General features: G+C 39.4%; 1 protein-coding gene across 4 annotated transcripts in view; it reads left to right on the top strand.

The window, feature by feature from the left end:
• The window catches only part of LOC141477272 (E3 ubiquitin-protein ligase NEDD4-like), a 103856-nt gene that overhangs the window by 69214 nt on the left and 12558 nt on the right, over window positions 1–22084 (top strand). For 2 of the 4 annotated variants that reach the window (XM_074166368.1, XM_074166367.1), the window contains 11 exons: window positions 869–1045; window positions 4325–4399; window positions 6386–6445; window positions 9906–10037; window positions 10522–10641; window positions 11276–11473; window positions 12019–12096; window positions 13781–13835; window positions 17921–17979; window positions 20085–20150; window positions 21139–21368. In XM_074166368.1, coding sequence (XP_074022469.1) covers window positions 869–1045; window positions 4325–4399; window positions 6386–6445; window positions 9906–10037; window positions 10522–10641; window positions 11276–11473; window positions 12019–12096; window positions 13781–13835; window positions 17921–17979; window positions 20085–20150; window positions 21139–21368 — 1250 coding nt within the window. The remainder of the gene's footprint in view (window positions 1–868; window positions 1046–4324; window positions 4400–6385; window positions 6446–9905; window positions 10038–10521; window positions 10642–11275; window positions 11474–12018; window positions 12097–13780; window positions 13836–17920; window positions 17980–20084; window positions 20151–21138; window positions 21369–22084) is intronic. The other 2 variants (XM_074166369.1, XM_074166370.1) reach the window with 2 other exon arrangements.

Raw genomic sequence — 22084 nt, 5'->3', positions numbered from 1 at the left:
TCAATATTCTGCTTTGAGTAACAGTGGCATAAGTTGTAAAAAGAAAGGAAACGTGCTGGCTGGAACTGCCATGTACTTCAGTTTTCTTTAGTGTCTTGATTTAGAGGAGGGAGAAGCTGTTGGCTTTTTTTCACCAAATACTTGGGTTGAGTTAGAATTCTGCGATCTTATTAATCAGGGCAAGTGTTTGTTTAATTTATAGCTAGACTAAATAAATTTGGTAGATATTTGTAGGCTTAAGTGAGAGTCTGTGCAAAGCTCTAATGCCATTCAACTTTAAGAAATATTTTATTGTGTGAATCACAGACAAAATTCTTCGTGAAAGCTAGTTTCATTTCACAAAATGTTCTTCAGAGCAACAAATAGATTGCTGAAACTATTGTTACACTGTTCACCTGTTAATATTTGATTTGCAGATACTAATGAGTACTTTCTATTATGCATTTTATTCTAAATTATAATTAACAGTTTCTTACAAGTTTTTAGTAAGAGTTTGGAATTATATACACTCTTATAATAAAACATGAATAATAAATAAATTAATGAATAATAAATTATTCATATAATTTAATTGAATTAATAATAATGAGTTATTAAATATATAAATATATATGAATATAAAGCATTCTGTCATCATCAACATGAAGACTGTTTTGAAGTCAACGTGAAAACCGTTTTTCCCTGTGACTCCTTCACACCGAGTAGAATGTTTGTTTGTGTGTTCTAGGGGTCGGTTTATTCCGCTAAATATTAAGGCTGATGATCACACTTGTGTTTGTCACAATGAGGTGGCCACATAGAAGGCAAAGGGAAAGAAGACGCCATTTGTCTTTATAAATCCTTACCGTAGTTTTTTCTCTTTTGTTAGCCTTGGGAAACCATTTCAGAGGAGGCAAGTGCCAGTGGAGATTCCTTAAGCTTGTCACTGCCACCGCCTCCTGCATCGCCAGTGTCCCGTACCAGTCCCCAGGAGCTGTCTGAGGAGCTCAGCAGAAGGCTTCAGGTCACTCCTGATTCCAATGGGGAACAGCTCAGTTCTTTGATTGTACGTCCCATGCTGCTCTCTCTATAGAAACCTCTGTTGCTGTCATCTTCTGGTGGTTTGCCCTAATGTCAGTCATTTACACGGGTGGGTGGTAATTGCTGGTCTCAGGAAAACCTGAGTGTACAGTTAAATTATCTTCCAAAACATGCATCATGATTTCACCATAAAGCAGCCTGCCTTGAACAGTTTAGATTTAGTGTTTTCTTCTGTGTGAGTTTGACTTCAGACCCTGCTACTATTTTACTTGTAGTGAAACAAAATAAGTAATACTGGAGAGTATCAAGTTAAGAATTTCCAAAGAAGGAGGAGAAACTGCTAATGCTGTTTCAATCATCATCCATTTTACAACATACTGAACTTTAGAAAAAATATTATTTTAACTGTACATGTTTATATTAAAGCGTGTGTTTTCTCGTATTAGGATTTTATAAACGCCTTGTAGTTTACTGGATCAACTGTTGTGAGAGTAACAAAGGATTGGAACTGGCAGTAGGTAGTTCTGGTGCAAACCACCCCAGGTTTGTAAATGCCTAGTCTGGAAAAAATTGTCTCTCACAAGAAGAGTTTACTTGAGGTGAACAAAAAAATTGTTCTCTACATTTGTGTTACCCATTAGTTTGTCAGACTGACGGTACCACAAAAAATGAGGATAATACACTTGCAAGAAGGGGAATGCCTTATGTCTCTTTGATTGAGAAAATAATTGTAAGTATTGGACAGAACATCATGCTGAGAGTTATTCATTGTTTTATTCTTGGTATATGCCATCAAGGTCCCTTTCCCATTCAGGAGAGAAGAAATTGTATTTACTCTTGCTCTGATTAAGTAGAATCGTGACTAGATGCAAGTCTTTCCCAAAGACCCTATGCAATAAGTGTCTTATAGCTGAGTGTTATCTAGAGGTTGTTAGCAAAGTCTAGCTCTGGCTGACCATCTGCATAGGGAGTCGCTTGTGCTGTTGTAGATAACTGCAGGTTGTAGTAGACTTCACTTGGAGGGCAGGAGGGTAATCAGATAGTTTCAGTGGCAAGATCAGGGCCTGTGGTTTTTTACACTAAATAAATAAATGGTATAGCTGCAAAGTTATCTAATAATTCAGTAATTCTATTCCTATACAAACTAGCTCTTTTATGAGCCATTAAGTGATAGCATCTTTCTTCTCAGTGCAATAAAAATTATGCTCAGACCACACTTGCAAAGTAGGAAATTGTCAAAGCATTAAAAATCTCTGTTACTGCACATCATGCAGCGGGAGGGTGTAGGGACACTGGAAGTGCCATAAAAGCCAGGCAGTGGAGTTGCTGTCGGAGACTTGCTGAGGCCGGCAGCCGTCTGCCTGCAGGGACTGGTGGGGAACCAGTGCTCAGGACATCTGCCAGGCAAATCCTTTCACGTTAATCTTTAGCATAACAGAGAAGCAAAGTGGAATTACATCTTTTTTCTCTATATATTTTTTAAACAGTGATCTTTCAACAGAAAGTGCTCTTAGGACTGATGTTTTCAAGTAAGAGCTGGATTTGTGATACACCTCTCAAACAGTTGCTTTGTTATCGTTCAGTGGTAGACAGGGGTGCCCATGTGAGTGGTTATAAATAGGCTGGGTCATTTACTTGCCTATTAGTGCGTTCATAATCACACCCTTAATAGCCGGAAAAGGGTAACATTAGTTACTCTTTCAATAAAGATGGGGTATCAGCTATGCAAAATAATAAGTTTAAGAATTACCCAAGGTTTGTTTCTGTACATGGAGCTTAGAGCCTCAATCAAACCACACACAAAAGCTGTGTGAGAGAATGCATTTGAAGTAAAATGCTCTTTAGAGGTATATTGATTTTATTGAAAACTGTATGAATACTGTATTTCATTGAACACTGCTCAGCCCTGAAGTGGTCAGGCTCTTGGACTGGATGATCCCGTAGGTCCCTTCCAACAGAAGTATTCTGTTGATGGCTTGCTTTGTTGCCAGTCCTCATGACTACAGTATTTGTACTTTTTTTTATTATATGAGATTTCTCATGAGAGTAATAATAAATGATTGCTGATGCCATGCCTGATGCCTTTGAGATGTCTTGGTATGAGCTGTGAGCATAGCTCAAAATTGCTGTAACACTCACCTAGTTCTTATGTTGGACTACACCTTGTAGACCAGGTATTAGTTCTATGGGGCAGTGGTTGCTCACTGATGTAGGCAGGACATTAGTTCCTTTTTAAATATAAAGAATATAAACCAAGGTGGAGCATTCACTCCCCAAAGGGCTGATAAACAGCTACAGTTTTCTTTGCAATGTCTGATTTTAAGGGAAGTGTCATCTGCTTAATTTTTTAAGTCTAAGAAACAATATTCTTAGCTTAATTGCTCAGATTTTTGCTATCCCTCTTAAAATTTTTTCTTGCCAGGCAAATTGGCCTGCTTTTATGCTAAGATTTCTCATCACTTACACTTAGAAAATCATGGGGGACAGAGGATTTTTACCGTGGGAGTTGCCCTTTCTATTTGAGCTTTCCAGAGAAATCCGTAGCAATTCACCTGGTCCTCACCAAGTTCAAACCAGAATTGCTGGAGTTGATGTTTTGGCCTGGGGTAATACTGCTGCAGTCTGCCGGTGTTCTTATGACAGTAGGGAAAAAAAAGAAATCACATCTTCCTATCAGAATTTGTTCGTGTTGACAATTCTCCTTTAGGAAAATGAATGAGCCCTTTTTCATTACTATATAGGAAGAGTCATTGTCAACAGCGAAACTGTATATCCAGTGCCTAGATAGAATAGATACTAAGTGTTTGCTGGAGATTTTGTTACAAAGAGGGTTGTACCTGTAAAACATAAGTAATCTGTCTAGTAACTATGTATATTCTAGTGTCCTTTCGTTTGGCATTATTTATATTATACTTACAGGTGCCCTAATGATCATTACAATACAGAGTCCTATCTCTAGGAGTTAGTTTGGTTTCGTATGAAATGTTTCCAGCCACAAAGTTCTGAGCACTTCTTTGCTGTTTGCTAATCAGTAAACTGTAAAGCTGTTCATAATGCTACAGCTGATGTTTTCCTTTTCTCAGTTAATCTGAAACAGTCTAGGACGGAATGATGAAAATACAGATTTCTCATTGCTTGCCGTGTTCCTGTAGAAACACTAAAACTAAAGACATTGCAACATAAATATTAGTTTTTAGGGGTTTGGATTAAGTGGTAGAAAAGTAAAATTACTGAATAAACCCCCGTGTTTTAAGACACCTTAACTTAAAGACATCTTCTTTTTTCTTTTTTTTTTTTTCCCCAGCAAAGAGATCCTTCCTCAAGACTAAGATCTTGCAGTGTAACAGACGCAGTTGCTGAACAGTCTCAATTATCCTTGGTAAATCAAAGCTATTTCTTTTTGTTTGAACGTGCTCTGCTTTTGAATAATGTCTGTCCTTAGGTCAGTGTCAGCTGCTATAGATCAGTAACCAGTATGGGCCTGTGACTGTCCCAAACAGTAACCGATACCAAATTAATATCATCATGGTCAGCAAGTAAAATGAGGACATTCAGGAGAGAGAAGAACACTTTGGGACTGACCACAGTCACGCTAACTTTGGTTATCTACCGTAGAAATTCAGTTTACTAAACTCCAGATACATAGTCAGTGGAGAGAGAAAATCTGAGGGTTTCTCAGCTGGGATGGGGGGGGCAGTAGCACCATCTATACTGGGAGCTGTAGCAGCCACCGGACTCTCCTAATAACTATATTTTTGTGTCCCGGAAGTTGATTTTACTTGGAATGTATAAATCTGTATAACGTGAAAAAGGATTGGTGTTTTACCTGGGTGTAGGGGAAAGGAGCCTTTTTGTGATAGTCCTTATACAATAGAACTGAACAGAATTGCATCTGTTGTAGTTTTTTAATCTGAGTAATTTAGGTAGGCAGCAGCTTCTGCAATTTTTTTAAAGTAGATTCTTCAAACAAGAAAAAATACAAAGATTTTTTTTTTAAAAAAAAGATTCTCACAATGTAAGCGCACACACCTTTGTTCTAATTGATAGAGAGCTATACATATTTTGTCCTACAGCCCCACTATGAAGACTGCAAAGGTGGCAGGCTGTAGAGAGACTAGTTAAAATAGCATTGTGCAAGATATGCTTCTGAATAAAACTGTTCAGATTTTCAAAACATTTTATTTTTTTAAAAAATTATACTTCCAGGATTTTTCCCCCAGTTTATTAATTAGAAATGTATTACACATGAATTTACAGATAGCAAATTTGTGTGTCTTTTTTATGGAAATACTGAGTAAATAGAGTATATCAGTAAGTTTGTTATTAAAGGTGATGTCTTTCCTTGTTCTTTCCGTTGCTGTTGGGCAGATGTTTACAACAACAGTAGTGTTTTTGTTTAATTTTTTCACATATTCTCGAATTTGTTGAGTGTATCTACATTTGCTGCTTACAGATGCATGTAATAGCTGCTGTTCAAAACTGCTTCTCAGTATTATCCCTCTCTACTTTCTCTTCCGGGTACACAGTGGTGTGGTTTCCAGTGCAATTACACCTTCACTGTCTGCTCTCTCCACTAGACAGAGTCAACTCCTAATGCAGGCTGTTCCAGAGCTGTTCAGCTTCCCTATTTAATATCACTTCGTGGAGCCTGGGATTCTTATCTCTTTACAGAGCCTGGGGTTCTTTAACTGGTGCAATCAGATTGGGATTGGGGATGTGCCTTTCACATTATTACTGTAGAACTCTCATTTCATTAACAGATGCTCAAAACAGCAGAATTGAAAGCATTGCTCTAAAACAAGGACATTACTGGATCTTAACTATATTTAATCCTTACTGAGCTAATGATAATTTGTTTTCTAGCAACTAAATACATACCTTCTTTCTAAATGCAGTGCTGCTCTTGACTGTATTAATACTTACTGAAAATTCATAGTCTCAGTTTCATCTTTTCCATCTGACTTCTGTGCACTCACTGATGACCAGAAGGGATCCATTTTGGTTTTGAATTTGGTTTATGGTTTGTGGGCAGAACATGCAAAATTTGTTTGGGGTGGGGGAAATCATGTTACATTTAGAATAAGTGTTCTTACTATTATCATCATTAGCAATACTGAACTTAGAGAATTGGATGTAAGAACTTTTGAGATTAGTTCCCTTCGTGGATTTTGTATGAGATTCTAACTTGGTTATCAGTGACTGATGACTCACTTCTTTTGCTGTTATCTTAAACATTATTTCCATCTAATTGCTCTCTTTCAATAAATTTGAGTGTCTGTGATTCCTTACTCCTAAAAATGTGACAGTAATCCGTGATCTTCATCACTAAGTATACTTATCTGTAACATTAATTATCATTTAACAGCAGAGTGGTCCATCTAGGAGAGCTCGTTCTTCAACTGTCACAGGTGGTGAGGAACCAACGGTAATAATACTCTTTATCAAGCACTATCTCTAAATAAAATATGGGTAGATTTAGATCTTGCACAATAAGGAACTTTTTTTTCACAAAGCAGCAGTGTTGAATGAAATGCAGCCACTGAATGGTTATAATTTTGTTGTTTCAACTTTTCTCAAAATTTCTCAAAACACTGCAATGTCACTCAAATACTAGCGTGTTTTAATGATGTGAATATGCCACTGAGTTTGAACAAAGCCTATGCACTATGGAAATACTGTAGGCTTCTAAAAAATGAAAGATATAGCACCTAGTTCTTTAAAAACTGATATTGAGAGAATCTGGGATTAGAAACATCAAATTAGTGTACATGTAACTGTGTTTTTAGCTGGCATCTACCTTCCCTTACTCTCCATTGGACTAATTCCGTTTAATTCTTAAGTTCATCTTCATTTGAGAACCGTGGAGCTACAGTGATATATCATATAGCTCTTAATGGTCTTAATGGCCACTTTCTATTTTCCAGTAGTAGTTCAGCAGTGCAAGGCTGAATTTTTGCTTTGTTCATCCATTAAAATTCTGGAAGTGCTTTTCTGAAAGTGTAATACAAAGAAAGTGGTTCTAATTTATATTGGACTTTGTCAAAAACATCCCATTCTCTTTTAACCTGGTTAAATGTCAGTCTGGAACAAGTTATTTCATGGAAACCATTTTACCGTAACTATCATAAATAGCTTTTATGAATATTTTTTATTAAATTCTTTCCTTTTTACAAGTTTGATGTTCTTCAGCCTCAGTCCCTAACGAAGCTTAATTAAGTGATGACGGCCCTTTTCATCACTGGCTGAGCTGCAGGACATCCCGAGCAGGACGCACCCCATCCGGTGCCCTGCTGCGCTGGAGCTGGTGCAACTCCTCATGTCTCCTCAGGAGCAGCCCCAGCGCAGGGCTCTCTCTGCTGGGAGCTGGTTCTCAGCGAGAATAAGAGAGGCGTTGCTCTGGAGAGGGAGCCATCACCCTGCCTGGCTCTGCCCAAGAGTGGCATACCCTGATTGATTGCTCTAATTACTGATGGTCTATGTGAGAGCTGGTGTGCCCGCCATGGACCCCTCTGTCGAGTGTGAATGAGGCAGGGACCAGTCAGCCTTGGTTTGTGGTTTCTCTTGGCCAGCCTTGGCGCCTGAGGAAGTACCCAAACCAACGGTACTGGATTTTTTTCTCCCTGTGTGTCCAAGCCTAAGCATTTAAAGAGCTCATAAGAAACTGATACACTGAATATTATGTGTAATGTAAAAATGTTCCATCTGCCCTAGGTTTGTCATGGCTGACTTTTTATATTGGTCAGTGAAAGAAGATAAGTGAAGGTGTTACTTGAGTGTGTGTGATGAAGTAGGTGTTGATGGTTGTAGATAAAGTGCATGTTTGGGTAAACACATCTGTGGTTATTAACCACTTTGCTTTGCAGGAATTTTAAATTTTTTTTTAAGTCCCCAAGGAGCTTGACCGTTCCTCTGTGAAAGCTGCACTGTGAAACGAGTCTGAGCAAAACAGAAGTTAATGCATCATGTGTCCCAGCATCTCCATTCTCGTGACATGTTGTCCTTAACCATACTTTTTTCCCCCCACTATTTACTGAAGACAGTTGTTAAAAAGCGTTCAGTTTTTGGGTAGAAGGCTCTTGATAAACCTCCCAAGTTTCTAGTCTGTGTGGTAGAATATCTTTTACCCTGGTATCTGACATATAAAAAGGAGACGCAAGAGCAAACTCTGATTTGCCGGTTGTATTATGGGTTGCATTAAACCACATGAGTAGTAAGGAGAAAGGCTGCTGGTAGCTGGATTTATTTTGGCAGAGAGTTAGAGAGAAAGGAGAGATCAGGTGGCGTAACTAGAGCATCTTTCTGGTCTTTCTGTAGCCTCAGAGTTGAGGTTGATAATGTGCAGCGTGCCATCTTACAGTGAGTGAATAGAATGTGTATTATTACAACTAAATAATTCAAGATTTGAATTTAAAACCTCTGAATTATGCACACCACCTGTTTACTCTGCACTGTAGATAATATTAATAGCCTGAAATGAGCAAACATGGAAGAATGTGTGGCAGCCATCCATTGGTCCAGAAAATCTGCTAATCACTGCCAGCCCTCTCAATTTCTCCCACAATATCAGATACTGTAATTATCTAATTTTTAACTAAAACATTGTCTGTGGACTGTTTTCAGACACTTACTGTGGCCCTGTTGACCACGGATTAACAGTTTGGAAACCATCAAACAGTCTTGGAAAGGGTTGTTGTCTTCTCATTGCCTGCCAGCCCTGTGAACTAAGCCAGTGGGAAAATATGATGGGCTTTCCAGCACCTGACTGGTTCAGAGAGAAAGAAATCAGAGTCTCATAGTTTGTTTCAGTGGGTATTACTTAGTGTCCTCAGCTGTTTTTCCCCTGTTCTCGTTTGCCTCGCTGGCAGCCAGGAGACCTGTCCTTAATCATAGAGGCAAGGGGTGCCTTAAGAGAAGGGGAGTCCCCAGCTAGGAAGTGACTGAGCTTAATGAACAGATGGATTTATGCAGAGTGTACACTCTGAAAACTCCCTGGGCAGCCTCCCCTTCCAAAATACAGGCTCAGGTGCAGGCAGGGTCAATGGTAACAGTGCTCTCTAGGCTCTATTTCTTCAAGGAGCTCTGCCGTTTGTGCTACAGTGCAATTTTTTTTCTGCTGTATTTTCCAGAGAACAGCATCCAGTTGGTTTAAGCATTGACTGTTTTCCTCACAGGAAGTCCACCAGACAACATCAGCAACACACGATAGTATCATTAGTGCGTTGAATAGTGGCATAACTTGTTTAATGACAGTTAGTGCCTTTGGCACCCTTGTCGTTATCTGTCTATTTTCATTAGAACAGTGTCTTTCTCGTGGAACTTTTAGTCAAAAAATCTTTTCATACTAAATTTGGGGCTCCGATTTGGGGTGTATCTTGTGTCTTCAGGACACCTGACCCTGAGTGCAACATTTGTAACTATAACAAAATGGTTAAACTTCAGGTTTTAAGCCTTTTCTTGCAACTGATTCAAGGCACCCTGTGGTAAAGAAAGGAACGGAACTTGACTGCACAGTTACTTCAATTCTTATTTATCTGTACTAATGAAAGGGAAAAAATCCACCTTTTTAAGGAAAAAAAGTTAACCCACAAAGTTCCTTTTTGTCTTTATGTGTAATCTACAAATTAAAAAGTTTGAGGGCATATAGTCTTAGCTGTTTTCTGAACAAGGTACTTCAGTCTGTGCAAAAGTGAATCGAAAGATCTATTGTGAGAAAAAATTCTTTGACTCAAAGGTGCATGAAGAAGAGCTTATATTAAATGAAATCAGAAACCATATTATTCTGTATGTTTTTGTAAGAATAAAAAGTTTTTTAAAACACTAGACTTATGAAATACTATTTTTTAGCAATTATAAAATAATGATACAGTAATTTCTTGCTTGAACAGCCTTCAGTGGCCTATGTGCATACCACCCCGGGCTTACCTTCAGGCTGGGAGGAAAGAAAGGATGCCAAGGGCCGGACTTACTATGTCAATCACAACAACCGAACCACGACATGGACAAGGCCCATTATGCAGGTAGGAACATCTATTATAATGCCTCATTTAGACAGCAAACACTTAGCATCTATTGAGTATAATTTCAGTTGAAGCAGTTCTTCCAAACTCTGAAATTAAAAAAAAAAAAATCCTAAGCATTGTCCTGATAACTCAGAATAATGATAAAAAATGGCAACGATTGGGATTTTTTTGTTACCACTTTTAACTGTGTTAAGGTGGAGATGGAGTTGATTGCTAGAGGGGAAGGAATTTACAGTGAGGTACATATGAACTCATAAAAGGAGGCAAATGCATTCTTAGGATTGAATTTGAAACTTGTGTTGATCTGTTAATAGTACCATACATTATTTGCCCTTCCAATGGACCTAAATATTTGATCTTTAAGAAAGTATATTTGGTATTTCCTAATAGTAGTAAATAATTACATCATTTTTTAAGTGTGCTAAGTCTGGATGAGTTGTGTTTCTGCCACCTTGCTCACTTGGTTTTGCCTCTGACCTAGCTTGCGGAAGATGGGATGATCGGGTCAGCAGCGAACAGCAGCAACCATCTGAGCGAGCCCCAGATCAGACGGCCCCGAAGCCTCAGTTCTCCTACCGTCACTTTGTCTGCTCCACTAGAGGTGAGAAACTGTTAGCAAGAAAGATCACTCATGTCTGACTTCTCTTTCTTTGGTGTCCTTACAACTTTTAATTTCCTTTTTAGTTATGCGACAAAGCCATTTTTCCCTATTATTGATTTTGCCCTAATACAGTGATGTTTTCTTTAGCAGTTTTCCGCCTGGATCTTTGTGTTGTACAATAGTATTGCTTAACTTTTATGGTGATTGAATGATGTATTTTATATATGATTATTTGGTTTGGTCAGCTAAAACTTAACCTGTTGATGTCTGAAACATACGTCATTGTTTCCTTTCAAGTGTTATGAGTGTACAGGAATATTTTTTTAAGTTGAAACATTTATTTTGATGATGATAAATGAAAATAATACACGCAATTGAGTTTGGAAAATCTGTGGCCATTATCATTGCAGAGGGAAGTGATAGAACACTGTGTCCTTCAAAGCAAAAAGCTCAGTATGTTATAAGGAGCAGACTTCAGTTAAGTTCTAGGAAATCAGTCCCAGCACTTAATTCTAGTATTAATTGGAATTTGGAATGAAAAACTGTTTGCTATGACAGCAAGTTTATTCATTTTACATTATTGAGTGTTATTTGATAAATCCTTATGAGATGATAAATCTCTCATTTCCCTCAGGGTATGAAGGACTCCCCGGTGCGCAGGGCGGTAAAGGACACCCTTTCCAACCCCCAGTCCCCACAGCCCTCCCCGTACAACTCTCCCAAACCCCAGCACAAAGTTGCACAGAGCTTCCTTCCTCCGGGCTGGGAGATGCGAATCGCACCCAACGGCAGGCCCTTCTTCATCGATCACAATACGAAAACTACCACCTGGGTAAGAGAAGTTCTAGAGAATGAGTTTTAAATCAGATGCCATTTTTAAATAGCATATGTTTATGTCTTTGTTTTTCTGTCTATATACCCCCCATGTCATCGTGGCATTTGTCTTGTCTTTAAGAGAGCGGATGTGCCTGACTTTTCATAAAACAGATGCAGGGTGTTTCTGAACCCTCCCTGCAATCATGTACTGTAGCAATAGACCCAAGTAACTACTTTCCTGAAATGACTGCAGTGCTGCCATTGCTGCTCTCAGAGAAAGGAGACTCATTTGTTGGTACCCTCTTAGGTTTTGGTGCATCTATGCCTCCTATACCATGCAATAGTGGTTTGCATTTTGTATCTGACCTTTTTATACTTGACAAATGATTGCATACAAGTGCTGTTCTTGAGATTCCCCAGATTCGGGGTTTAGAGGCGCACAGCGCGATGGAGACTTGGATCATTTAGTGTGAGACTGTCCAGAATTGTATTGTATTTGGCTGTGACTACGGCTGCTTTTTTATTAATATAATGTATTATATTTTTGTATTTCTGTTACAGGAGGATCCACGACTGAAATTTCCAGTGCATTTGAGATCAAAAGCGTCTTTGAACCCTAATGATTTGGGCCCTCTTCCTGTAAGTGATAATGCCTCTGTATTTTAATATATACCTGTTCTCTTATGTGATCTGATCTATTATTGCAGTCACATAGTGTATGTGGACACAAACATTGCTGTCATTGCTTTTGTGAAGATATAAAAGCTATGTTTATATATAGCACCAAAAAGCTTTATTGTGATCTGTCAATCAGTCAGGCTCTTTGAAGCCAGTCTGTAGTATTTCTGAAATGATTACATGTTTCTTTGCTTATCTGAAGCTTTTGAGCTTTAAAGAAACTTACCTTCGTTTTATCTCTGACTATGTGCTGTGAGATAATTACCTGTTGCTGGGGCAGGTTGTTCAAAGGGTGCTCTAGTACTGTACCAGCATATATTGGCATTCAGAAATCGAAATACATTCTGATTTTTTCAATGAAACTTCCATATTCTGCAGAGAAAATTATCATTTTATCATCAGAAGTTTTGTGATGCTTGTAACCGAAGTATAATATTGATGATACAGCCATGTCAAATACAGAGCTTTGCTTTGTTTTTAAAAACCTGCATCCGTAAAGGCAGAGACAAGGCTAGGAAAGCTGACGCTTTTCCCAAGATGCTGATTTTTACAGCGTAGTGTTGATTCAGCTCGTTATCTCATATATACTAAGCGTACCTTTGCGAAATCACCATTGACATTGTGCTTGGGACACCAGAAACCTTAGTGACAAGGAGCCACTAATTGTCACCAGCACTCTCAGTGTGTTATGGAGAGGCTGTCTGCAAATGGCTGTGCCAGCAGAGGTTGCTCTCCCTCCCTACAGAACGTGGCAGTTGACAGTATTTGAATTTTAAACAGTTGGAATAACAAGTTCTTTAATCCTGCTTATTTTCACTGAGCTGGGTCACAGTCCTTCAGATACAGGAGGCACCGCACGGGAGTAACTGAGGGACCAATTTACGATTTAGTGTGTTAATTGCAAGAGGTAAAACATGCAGTGAAATCAGGTAGCCTGAATATCACTGGAAATACGTAATTAGTAACAGATTTCCACTGAGTTAATCCATTTTTGAGTGAGGTAACAAAATTTAATAAGAATTTCCCAAAAAAGATTGAAATTAAATCATTTCTCACTGGTATTTTCTAGAAGTCTGGAGCTGGTGAGGAGCATACGGGTACACGAGTGCTAGACTGGGCAGCATCACATGTTCTAACAGTGTGCCAGTTACTGCCCTTTCTGTACATGAGTAACTGGGAAGATGAGAAAAGGGCGTGGAAAAAAGGGAGGAATTGGGGACTAGGTTAGACATTCTCATCCCGCTGCAGTGGGATCCTGGCTTACATCTGTACAGTAAAGAACCCACACACGTCAGGAGTGGAAGCAGAAACTCTCAAACCCAACCAGTGATGGACAATCTATTCTTTGTGATCATTTTCTCATAGCAGGAAGTGGATATAAACCCTGATGCAAGAAGTTTCCACTTCCAAGCTTTAAAAAAATATTCACTTATTGGATACAGCTACTTGTACAAATAGCCAGTTCTTTGAATCTTCCTAGATTTTTGGCCTTGACATAATGCATCTGTGAGCATGTTGTGTTTTCTACCTCACAAGCATCTCTCAGACAACTTAAGTCGGTGTGGTTAATGTATTGTTTCATGCTGTGGGAGAATGGTAGTATTTCACTTATTTTCTCTCTTTTTTTTTTATTTCCCGATTCCAGCCCGGTTGGGAGGAGAGAATACATTTGGATGGAAGGACGTTTTATATAGACCATAGTAAGTAACCGCTCAGGTACTACAGCAAATAGACAAAGGGAGGTAATAAATATTGAAGTGAAAGCTTTATAATTTTACTCTTCATTTAGGAAGCCAGGTGTTGATATGTGGAGACATTGATACCAGAGACTTAGTGCCCTCATACGGTACTGTATATTCACTGAAAGCTTGCTTTTAATTGGCTCATCAAGCTTTGTCCCTCTCTGACTTGTGAAGCATTAACATTTCTTCTTTGTGGTTTCTTTTGTTCTTGTTGATATTTTGGATTCGTCGTCGTTGTTGTTGATGATCCCATGGCTTATTTGCACTTAATAAATTAAACTATACACTAGGAATAGAAAATAAGATGAGAAGAGATCATATAGCCACAACTCCACATAGAGGCAGTGGAGAGATTAGCACTGATGAGTCTCTTTCCTCTCTGTTAAGAAGGTCTTGTGGCAGTGCGGATTCTGATCTTATTTCCTATTTGTGGCATGTTAAACTGCACCCAGCCCATTAATATTATTCAGTTCTGTTAGTGAAGTTCTAGTGTAAGTGATGTCTCAATGTAGACCTGTCTTATTACGGCATCTCAGAACTACTGTGTGAGTTTCTGTTGTTGTTTGAAAATAAAACAGCCCAGAAAGGGGGGGTTGTTTCCTCCTCTTCTTTTTTTTTCATTTATTTTGTTTAAGACTTCAGCTGGACTTTTTAATGAGGTATTTCTACAGGTGGCATAATCTTCACTGAAATAGATAACTCACAAAACCACTAGAAGAGGGTATATATGCTATGCAAAACTTAAAGAATTAAAATCTTAAACTATTATACATATTTGATAGTATTACATTTTTTCTTCAGTATCAGTAACGTTGACTCCGATGCTTATCTCTAGTTGCATATATGGTATTACTAAATCATTATTAAAAGACTCTCTCTGAACTAATATGAATTTTGAAATTGTATAAATAGTTTTAAATAAAATTTAGAAATAATGTACTTGTCAAGCACAAGATTAACCTTGGAAGCGCGGTGACGTTTGACCATGACAATAGGTTTGTGGCAGAGCCTGCGGACTCTGGCTTGTTCTGTGGCAAACGGGGGAGCGTGCGCTGAAATCAGTTGTGGGTGCCATCGGCTGCGCCTGCCCTGAACACACAGGTCCCAGTGCCCCTTACCGTGATTAACTGCCATCGGGTCAGTCCCCCTCTGCTGAGGAGATGAGTTAAAATGCAACAAACGTAGTTAGTTTTGTGATTAGAATTCCATTTAAATGTTGAAAGTATTAACAGATTCAGCTGCTATTAATGTCCTGGTTCCCCAGATACATTTTGTATTTCTTCTGCATAATTATCCTATATTGTTGTCCTATTTTGAAATGTTTTTCTCATCCCTGAGAGAAACTGTAAAAAAGTAATGCAGCCAGCAGGGAAACCTCCTCTTGCGGAGTGATGCAAACTGCTATTAAGCGTGCCATGTAAACTAGTAAAGCAGAGTGCTGTTAAGATAACTTAGGTATTACTTGTAGCATAGTAGCCTGAAAATACGGTATTTTTAGATTTTAATTGTAAACAGTTCTAATTTCTGCAGTGGTCAATCTTTTAACAAAAAAAACACAGTCTCTAGTTCTCCGTGAGTGGTCCTTAGCTAGCTAAGGCAACAGTATTTACCATCCATGAATGAAACAGTGTTCTCCATTCATTGTAGCACACAAATAGATTTGCATTTCCTAGGAGCATTACAGGAAAAGATGATCTGTCTGTTGGGAGGTGTCACAAAGGAACACACAGAGGTTTTCCAGCCATAAGCAGAAGAGTTATCAGTGGTTCACTGACAGAGGGATGGATCTATCAAATGGGTTCCCCTCAAAGTCTGTCTTGGACCCAGCATTTTCAATATATTAATTAATTAATGATTTGAACAATGAATGAGGGGGAATGTACTCGTTAGTTCAGCAAAAAGCAACAGTGTAGGGGAGGTGAGGGGTGCTCACCGGAACAGGGTGAGAAATCAGAATGAGTCTGGCAAATTGCCTCTGTAGTGTGAAGTGAGATGCAAAGTATTACTCAGAATAGGAATAATTAGCGGAATTTTGGTTGAAAAGGGCATGAAAAAATATATCATCAATTGAACAGGAGTTAACTCATCCTGTGATGTATCAACGGGAGTGTCTTAAATAAGACCTGAAGTAATCCTTCTAGTCTCCTGAGCCCTGCTGACGTCTCGGCTGTGATAATGTTGTGTCTGGCATTGGGGCCCGAACTTCAGGAAAATAGTGGACCTCTTGGAAAGGGACCAGAGGAAAAGAGGGAACCCTCAAAGGCCTAGAGTCCAATTTAAGAGGAAAGACAGAGTATTGTATTTGTGTGAAGACTTGAGAGAGATGGTAGATTTTTGAAAATGTCCTGCAAAAGGAATGAATTTGTTACCCATATCCACTCTGGATAAACCAGAGAATCTTGAGCTACAACTTCAGGTGGGGTGGTTCAGGTTGGACCCTTCTAATGGTTGGGACATTTAAGCCCTGGAATAGTGTTTATAATATGAAGTCCCCGTCACTGTAATACTATGAAAAAAATTTATACAGAGATTTGTCGGTAACATCATACACTCTTAAGTGTGTAGGGCAATAAGAAAGGATTGATGAACTTGCAGTCATTTCCAGTTCTATCTTTGATTCCATAGAAGATTGCCACTGTGACTTGTGACTGCCCATTTCAAGTAGGTGTAAGAAATGGATTGGTATAAAACCAGTAAACTTTGTAGAAGGAAATTTGACTGAAGAGGTTGAAGCAGGATGGAAAGGGCCAGATCAGGCATCGCGCCTTTACGGCAGGCTCTGGTCTGTGGAGCTCCTCTGGTTTCGGGAGCTGTCAGTCTAACAGCCTTCCTCCAGAGTTTCCATAAGCACTAAATAGACTTAATGCATCAAGGGAAATAAAATAGTACTTTAATATTAAATTAACTGATAGATCAAATTTCTTGAAATGTGCTTGTGATCTTTTTAAATTTTCTTCAGTTAACATTTAATGAGTGTCACCTTTCAAATCCCAGTCCATTTTCAAACGAGCTTGGGATGCTCAAAACCTAGGGGTCTTTTCCAGCTGTAGAAACATGGAAAATACTTGTGGTTTAATATCAGTGGGTTTGGGTCTTTGCTTTTACCTATAGTAGCCATAAAAACAATTTTCTTGAAACTTAAATGTGTTTATTCCCAAACTTAACAGTAACAAAACTTAAAATCTGGACGAGTATCCTAATATGCAGTTCACAAATCAACAGAGAGATGTATTACTATCACCCTTTTGGTGCAGGAAATGAATGACTTGAGCCTTGCCGTTGCAGGTGGCATCTAGTTTGGTTTTCGGAGCATTGTCTTATTGTTGCAACATCATCATTTTGTTGTGATTCTGTTGTGTTCAGAATCTTGTGAGGAGCAGTTGTCTGGAGGCAGAGAGTTTCACCATGGTCCTCTCTAACCTTCCATATCACCCTCCTGTAGATGGAAAGAACTGGATTCTGTCATGTCACTGCCAAAATTTCCTGTGGTCAAAACGGAATGAGCTCTTATATCATAATAGTATAATTTTGCCTCCCTTAATGGTCCTATAACCTTTTCATTAAATTAGTGTCTAAGACATTTTTTTAAAGGGATGTTATTCCCTCCAAATTTAAATACAGACTGTCTTCTAGAAGTATGATGTTTTGGCTACCTTTATGCAAATTCTCAAAAGTAAACTTAGTCCATTATTCGACAAAGTTTTTGGGTTCCTTTACATTTCAGGCATGAAGTCTGTGTATTTCTAATATGAGTTGAATCCAAGACCATGTTCAAACAGAACATGTTTACTACTACAGACATTGAAATAAAAGCAGTGTAAATACACTGGATTCTGTTGTAGTTTTGCATTTTTGAATGAGTGTTTTCAACTAAACAGTGTGATGGGGTTTTGGTGTAGATGGGTGAATGCAGCCTTTTCTAACCCTGAAATACTAAGTTGTGGGAACAATAGGGAAAACAGGTGTAGGGAGAAAAAAAACCAACATAAATTCACAGTGTGGTAACAGAGAAGTAATGATATAATTTCTTTTGTTATTTACAGATAATAAAATTACCCAGTGGGAAGACCCCAGACTGCAGAACCCGGCAATTACTGGTCCAGTAAGTACCATTATGGTTCTTCCCATTGAATGCTGTGACTCGGTACACTTGGTACAGACGGGAAGCCTTACCGAGCAGCAGGTCCTGCCTCACCAGGCAGAGTTTGATCTGCAGAAGAACTGACAGGAGGCAGGACCTCTGCCTGAGGGACACGGGAGGCTCAGGGCCAGCTTCAGCGAGTCTGTGAGGGCAGGAGGAGCTGCCACCGTGCTACAGCCTGCCAAGGTGCCCCCCGGCATTCTAATGCTTGTACCGCACTGCGGGTGCTGTTTTGTTACGCACAGGCTGGGGTGTGCTGGGGACTCCTGCTGCCGGTGGCCCAGAGGAGCACTGGGCTCGTTAGCCATCAATGGAACAGTTGGAACCCCAGCGCTGTGCACACTATGCCCAGGTCAGGCAGTAGGTTTGGATTTGATGGCTTTGGAAGCTTATACATCCAATTTATGCCATTTTATGGTATTGTGAGTGATCAGACTTCCCAACCCGAAGATGTTTCCAGCCCCCAGAATACCTTTGCATTTTGGATTTTTAAGGATCTCAGGACACAGCAGATTAACTACTGCATGGTGTAATTCCAGTTCCTCTTGTTTATTATAAGATTAATAATAATCATTTGTTTGAACATAATTGCTTTTGGAGTGATTTACCCATTTATCATGGACTTAATGCTTGAGATACTAATATACAGAATGCTATACCAATTCTTAATGTTTTTTCCCAGAAATGGGAAGCATAATGAGAAAGACTTATCTGGGTAATTTTCTTTCAAGATAATAAGGGACAATCGTGATCCCATTGAGTAAATAGCAGTTATTTGTGTGTTTGGGGTTTCTTTAAAGAGAAAGGAAACTCATTATACAGCCATGTAAGCATTAAGGATTCGTCTTAGTGCTTTTAATAGTATTTTTGATGCTGTGACAAAAACAAACAACTACTTGAATTGCACTTCACGTTGCATTTAAACAATGGAAACACGTTGAAAGATTATTTAATGGCCGTAGTAAAGTCATATTATCATCAGAGTAAAATTATTTAGTTTGACTTTGTTTTTAATTTTCATGTCTCATTGTCCACACGAGAAAACTCCTATAGGACTATTTCCGCCTCCCGCTCTCCCCTACATCCAGTCAGGAATCGACTTCAGGCCCAGCCCGTACCTACCCTCCCCCAGATTCCCAGTCCTCACCCAGAAACTGAACTTGAACCAGAGCTTTGGAATTAGGGATTCAGCCTTCAGAGAACAGAGAGTGTAACTTCTGCAGTCCTGTGGAATTCAAAATCCTTCTTTTGCTCCCCAAAAAAATCACACTTCACTTGTTTAGCTCGTTGTTTTACTAGGTCTGCCCTTTCATCTTGCAGGAACAGTGGAGCAAAGGAAGGTAGGGATGGAGTTGGAAAATACTGTGATCAATGCCAGCAAGCCTTTTTTGTTTCCCAAACAAAAGAGTTTTTCCAAACTCTAAATTGATGTTGTATAAAAACCAGATAATTAAGGATTCTTAATTCTCAGAAAATTAATTATCAAGAACCCAAAGAGAATTAAGGAATCTGTAGCAGTTCTTTGTTAGAGCACAGTGTTGAAATAGAAATGTCTTTCTGAACTGAACAAGAGTGCTTGGAAGAGCCTTTGTTGAACCTTGATTTGTGCATGCCTGGAATCATCCTGCCATGCCTTTCAGGTACCTGGAAATCCAGGGAGGTACTTCAGAGACCCGTGGCATTTGTTACGGGCTGCTTATATCTGCCAGAAACCAATTTCCAGCTCTGCTGATTCATGTACTTCTACATTAAAATTTGTTAATTGTTTTTAACTGTGTTAAAAATTGTTTTCCTCTTTCCTGTTCATAAAAGAAGAAAAAAAATGAGCGTAAGTAGTTGATAAACAGAAGAACTGGGTTGAAAGTTTTTATACCTTTTAAGTCAAATTACACCCTGAGAAATGGGAGCATTTTGGCCGTTGACTTCATGCACGGGGGGTTTCATTGGATGGGCTCTGGCACACGTGTATAGAGAGCATGTCTTTAAATTTCTTTTTTGTTTCAATAGTGCTGGAATATCAGACTGCCAAATAGCTGCAATAATGTGTATTTGTGATTCTCTGACAGGCAGTTCCATACTCCAGGGAGTTCAAACAGAAATACGACTATTTCCGGAAGAAGTTAAAGAAACCAGTGAGTAGAGACACGCTGCTGTGTGTTGGAGTCAATTAACACTCTGTCCAGGAGAAACAATGGGCTCTCCCGAGTGGGGGTCTGGCACGAGCTTCTGGTGGTCTCCTTCTGTGAGAAACAGTATTTTCAGTAACACCTTTAGCGTAGGAGAGCACCAGTGTTAGCTGGCACGTGATGCTGCCTCACAGTTACCAGTAAGCATCTGGCACAAAACTCAGTGCCAGCTGGAGTTTGAAGAGGGACTTGCCAGTGTCTTTACCCGTTTATTGGTAGCTCCTCGAATTCTCACCATGAGTTTGACCAATGACTGCACACAATAAGCACTTGAGTTGTCAGAAAAAAGCAAACCTTCTGAAACGGTTGTTTCAAGTCAGTTTTATCAGGAAATCTATATATGTCTGCGCTGGTCATGTTTATCTGTTCTTCCAGTCATCTTTCTAGAAATGGTTCCCTCGGGTCTCTCCTGCCCTTTCTGTTTTACCCCCCTGGGCTCATCCCCCTGGCCGTTGGCTCTCTCCCGTTCAGACAGAACTCCTAAGGCGTTCTGGCAGCCCCACGCCCTTTTGTTTGCACCTTTGCAGTTCAGTTGTGTTGTGTGTCTGGTCCTGTACGAGTTCTTGTTGTGAAACTGCTCTGGCCTTTACAGGTATGAGAGAAAAGCGGTTGCATAAATTACCATTTTAAGCTAAAATGCCCTTAAAATAGAGCATAGTAATATCGCTCATTTTCTCACTTTGTTTGTTACTTTTCTTGTTTTCACTGTTGTGTCAAATATCATAGAAATCTCTGAACCGCTGTACTGGAACTTACCCAGTTCACCATATGCTATTGGCCTGTAGGCTTAGAGCGCGCTGGAAACAAAAAATAAAGGGAAACCGGCCACTTCATTTGTCTAATCTGTCATTTAGTTGTTACCGCTGGTCAGTAATTTGCCTGAAGACTTATTTGTTGAGACTTAACAAGTGTAATACAATCTCCTTTCCCGTAGGCTGACATACCAAACAGGTTTGAGATGAAGCTACACAGAAATAATATTTTTGAGGAGTCCTACAGAAGAATCATGTCTGTGAAGAGACCTGATGTACTGAAAGCCAGGCTCTGGATTGAATTTGAGTCAGAAAAAGGACTTGACTATGGAGGTGTGGCCAGAGAATGGTTTTTTCTCTTGTCCAAGGAGATGTTTAACCCTTACTATGGTCTCTTTGAATATTCAGCAACGTAAGTGTCTGTTAAAATATTTCCATTCGTAAGGGATACACGTTAGATTTTGTGTAAGAGGCACAAAATCGGGGAAGGAGTTAGAGCACCCTTCGTGGTGCATCTGAATGGACTCTTAGAGCCAGATCCCTCTGTTCTCTACTATCATTGCTTGCTTGCTTTTCAGACAAACTTTTAAATTGTTGAAATCTCACAAAAAATGTCATTATTAAGACAGTATTCTGTGTTGCCTTGCTTGCGGCAAAACTGCAATTTTTGAGGTCAGTAACAATGACTTACACTGTAAAACACCCCCGGCCAGAATCGCGGTGCTCCTTTACAGTGAGCTCATGAGGCAGCTCCTCGGTGACAGTTCAGTAGTGACACAGCAGTGGCCTTACGGAAGTTAAAGTCTGGGTTTGTCCAACTTTAAAACCTTTGAGCAATCCGTTAGTGTAACTTAGAGAGCAAGTCACTGCCTTAAAGTCCGCTTGGGTTAATGCGCTGTGTGTAATTCCACATTGTGAGGAGGGGGTTCTCAGTCGCAGGCAGTAGTTTCGGTGATTTTCCATCAGGATCGAGCTCAGTCCTTTCTCTGTTAAATGCTGACTGGGTTGTAAAGCGGCTGAACAAGGACTGCACGATGAGTTTTCTCCCATTTGTGTCAGAAAAGACACGTTCTGCTGTAGAAGGGAAACACAAACAGCGTTGGGGAGCGCAGAATGGCCGTGTGTTAA

The sequence above is a fragment of the Numenius arquata genome, chromosome Z (assembly GCF_964106895.1).
Source record: "Numenius arquata chromosome Z, bNumArq3.hap1.1, whole genome shotgun sequence".
Classification (NCBI taxonomy): Eukaryota; Metazoa; Chordata; class Aves; order Charadriiformes; family Scolopacidae; genus Numenius; species Numenius arquata.
This window is presented reverse-complemented; position numbering and strand designations above follow the sequence as displayed.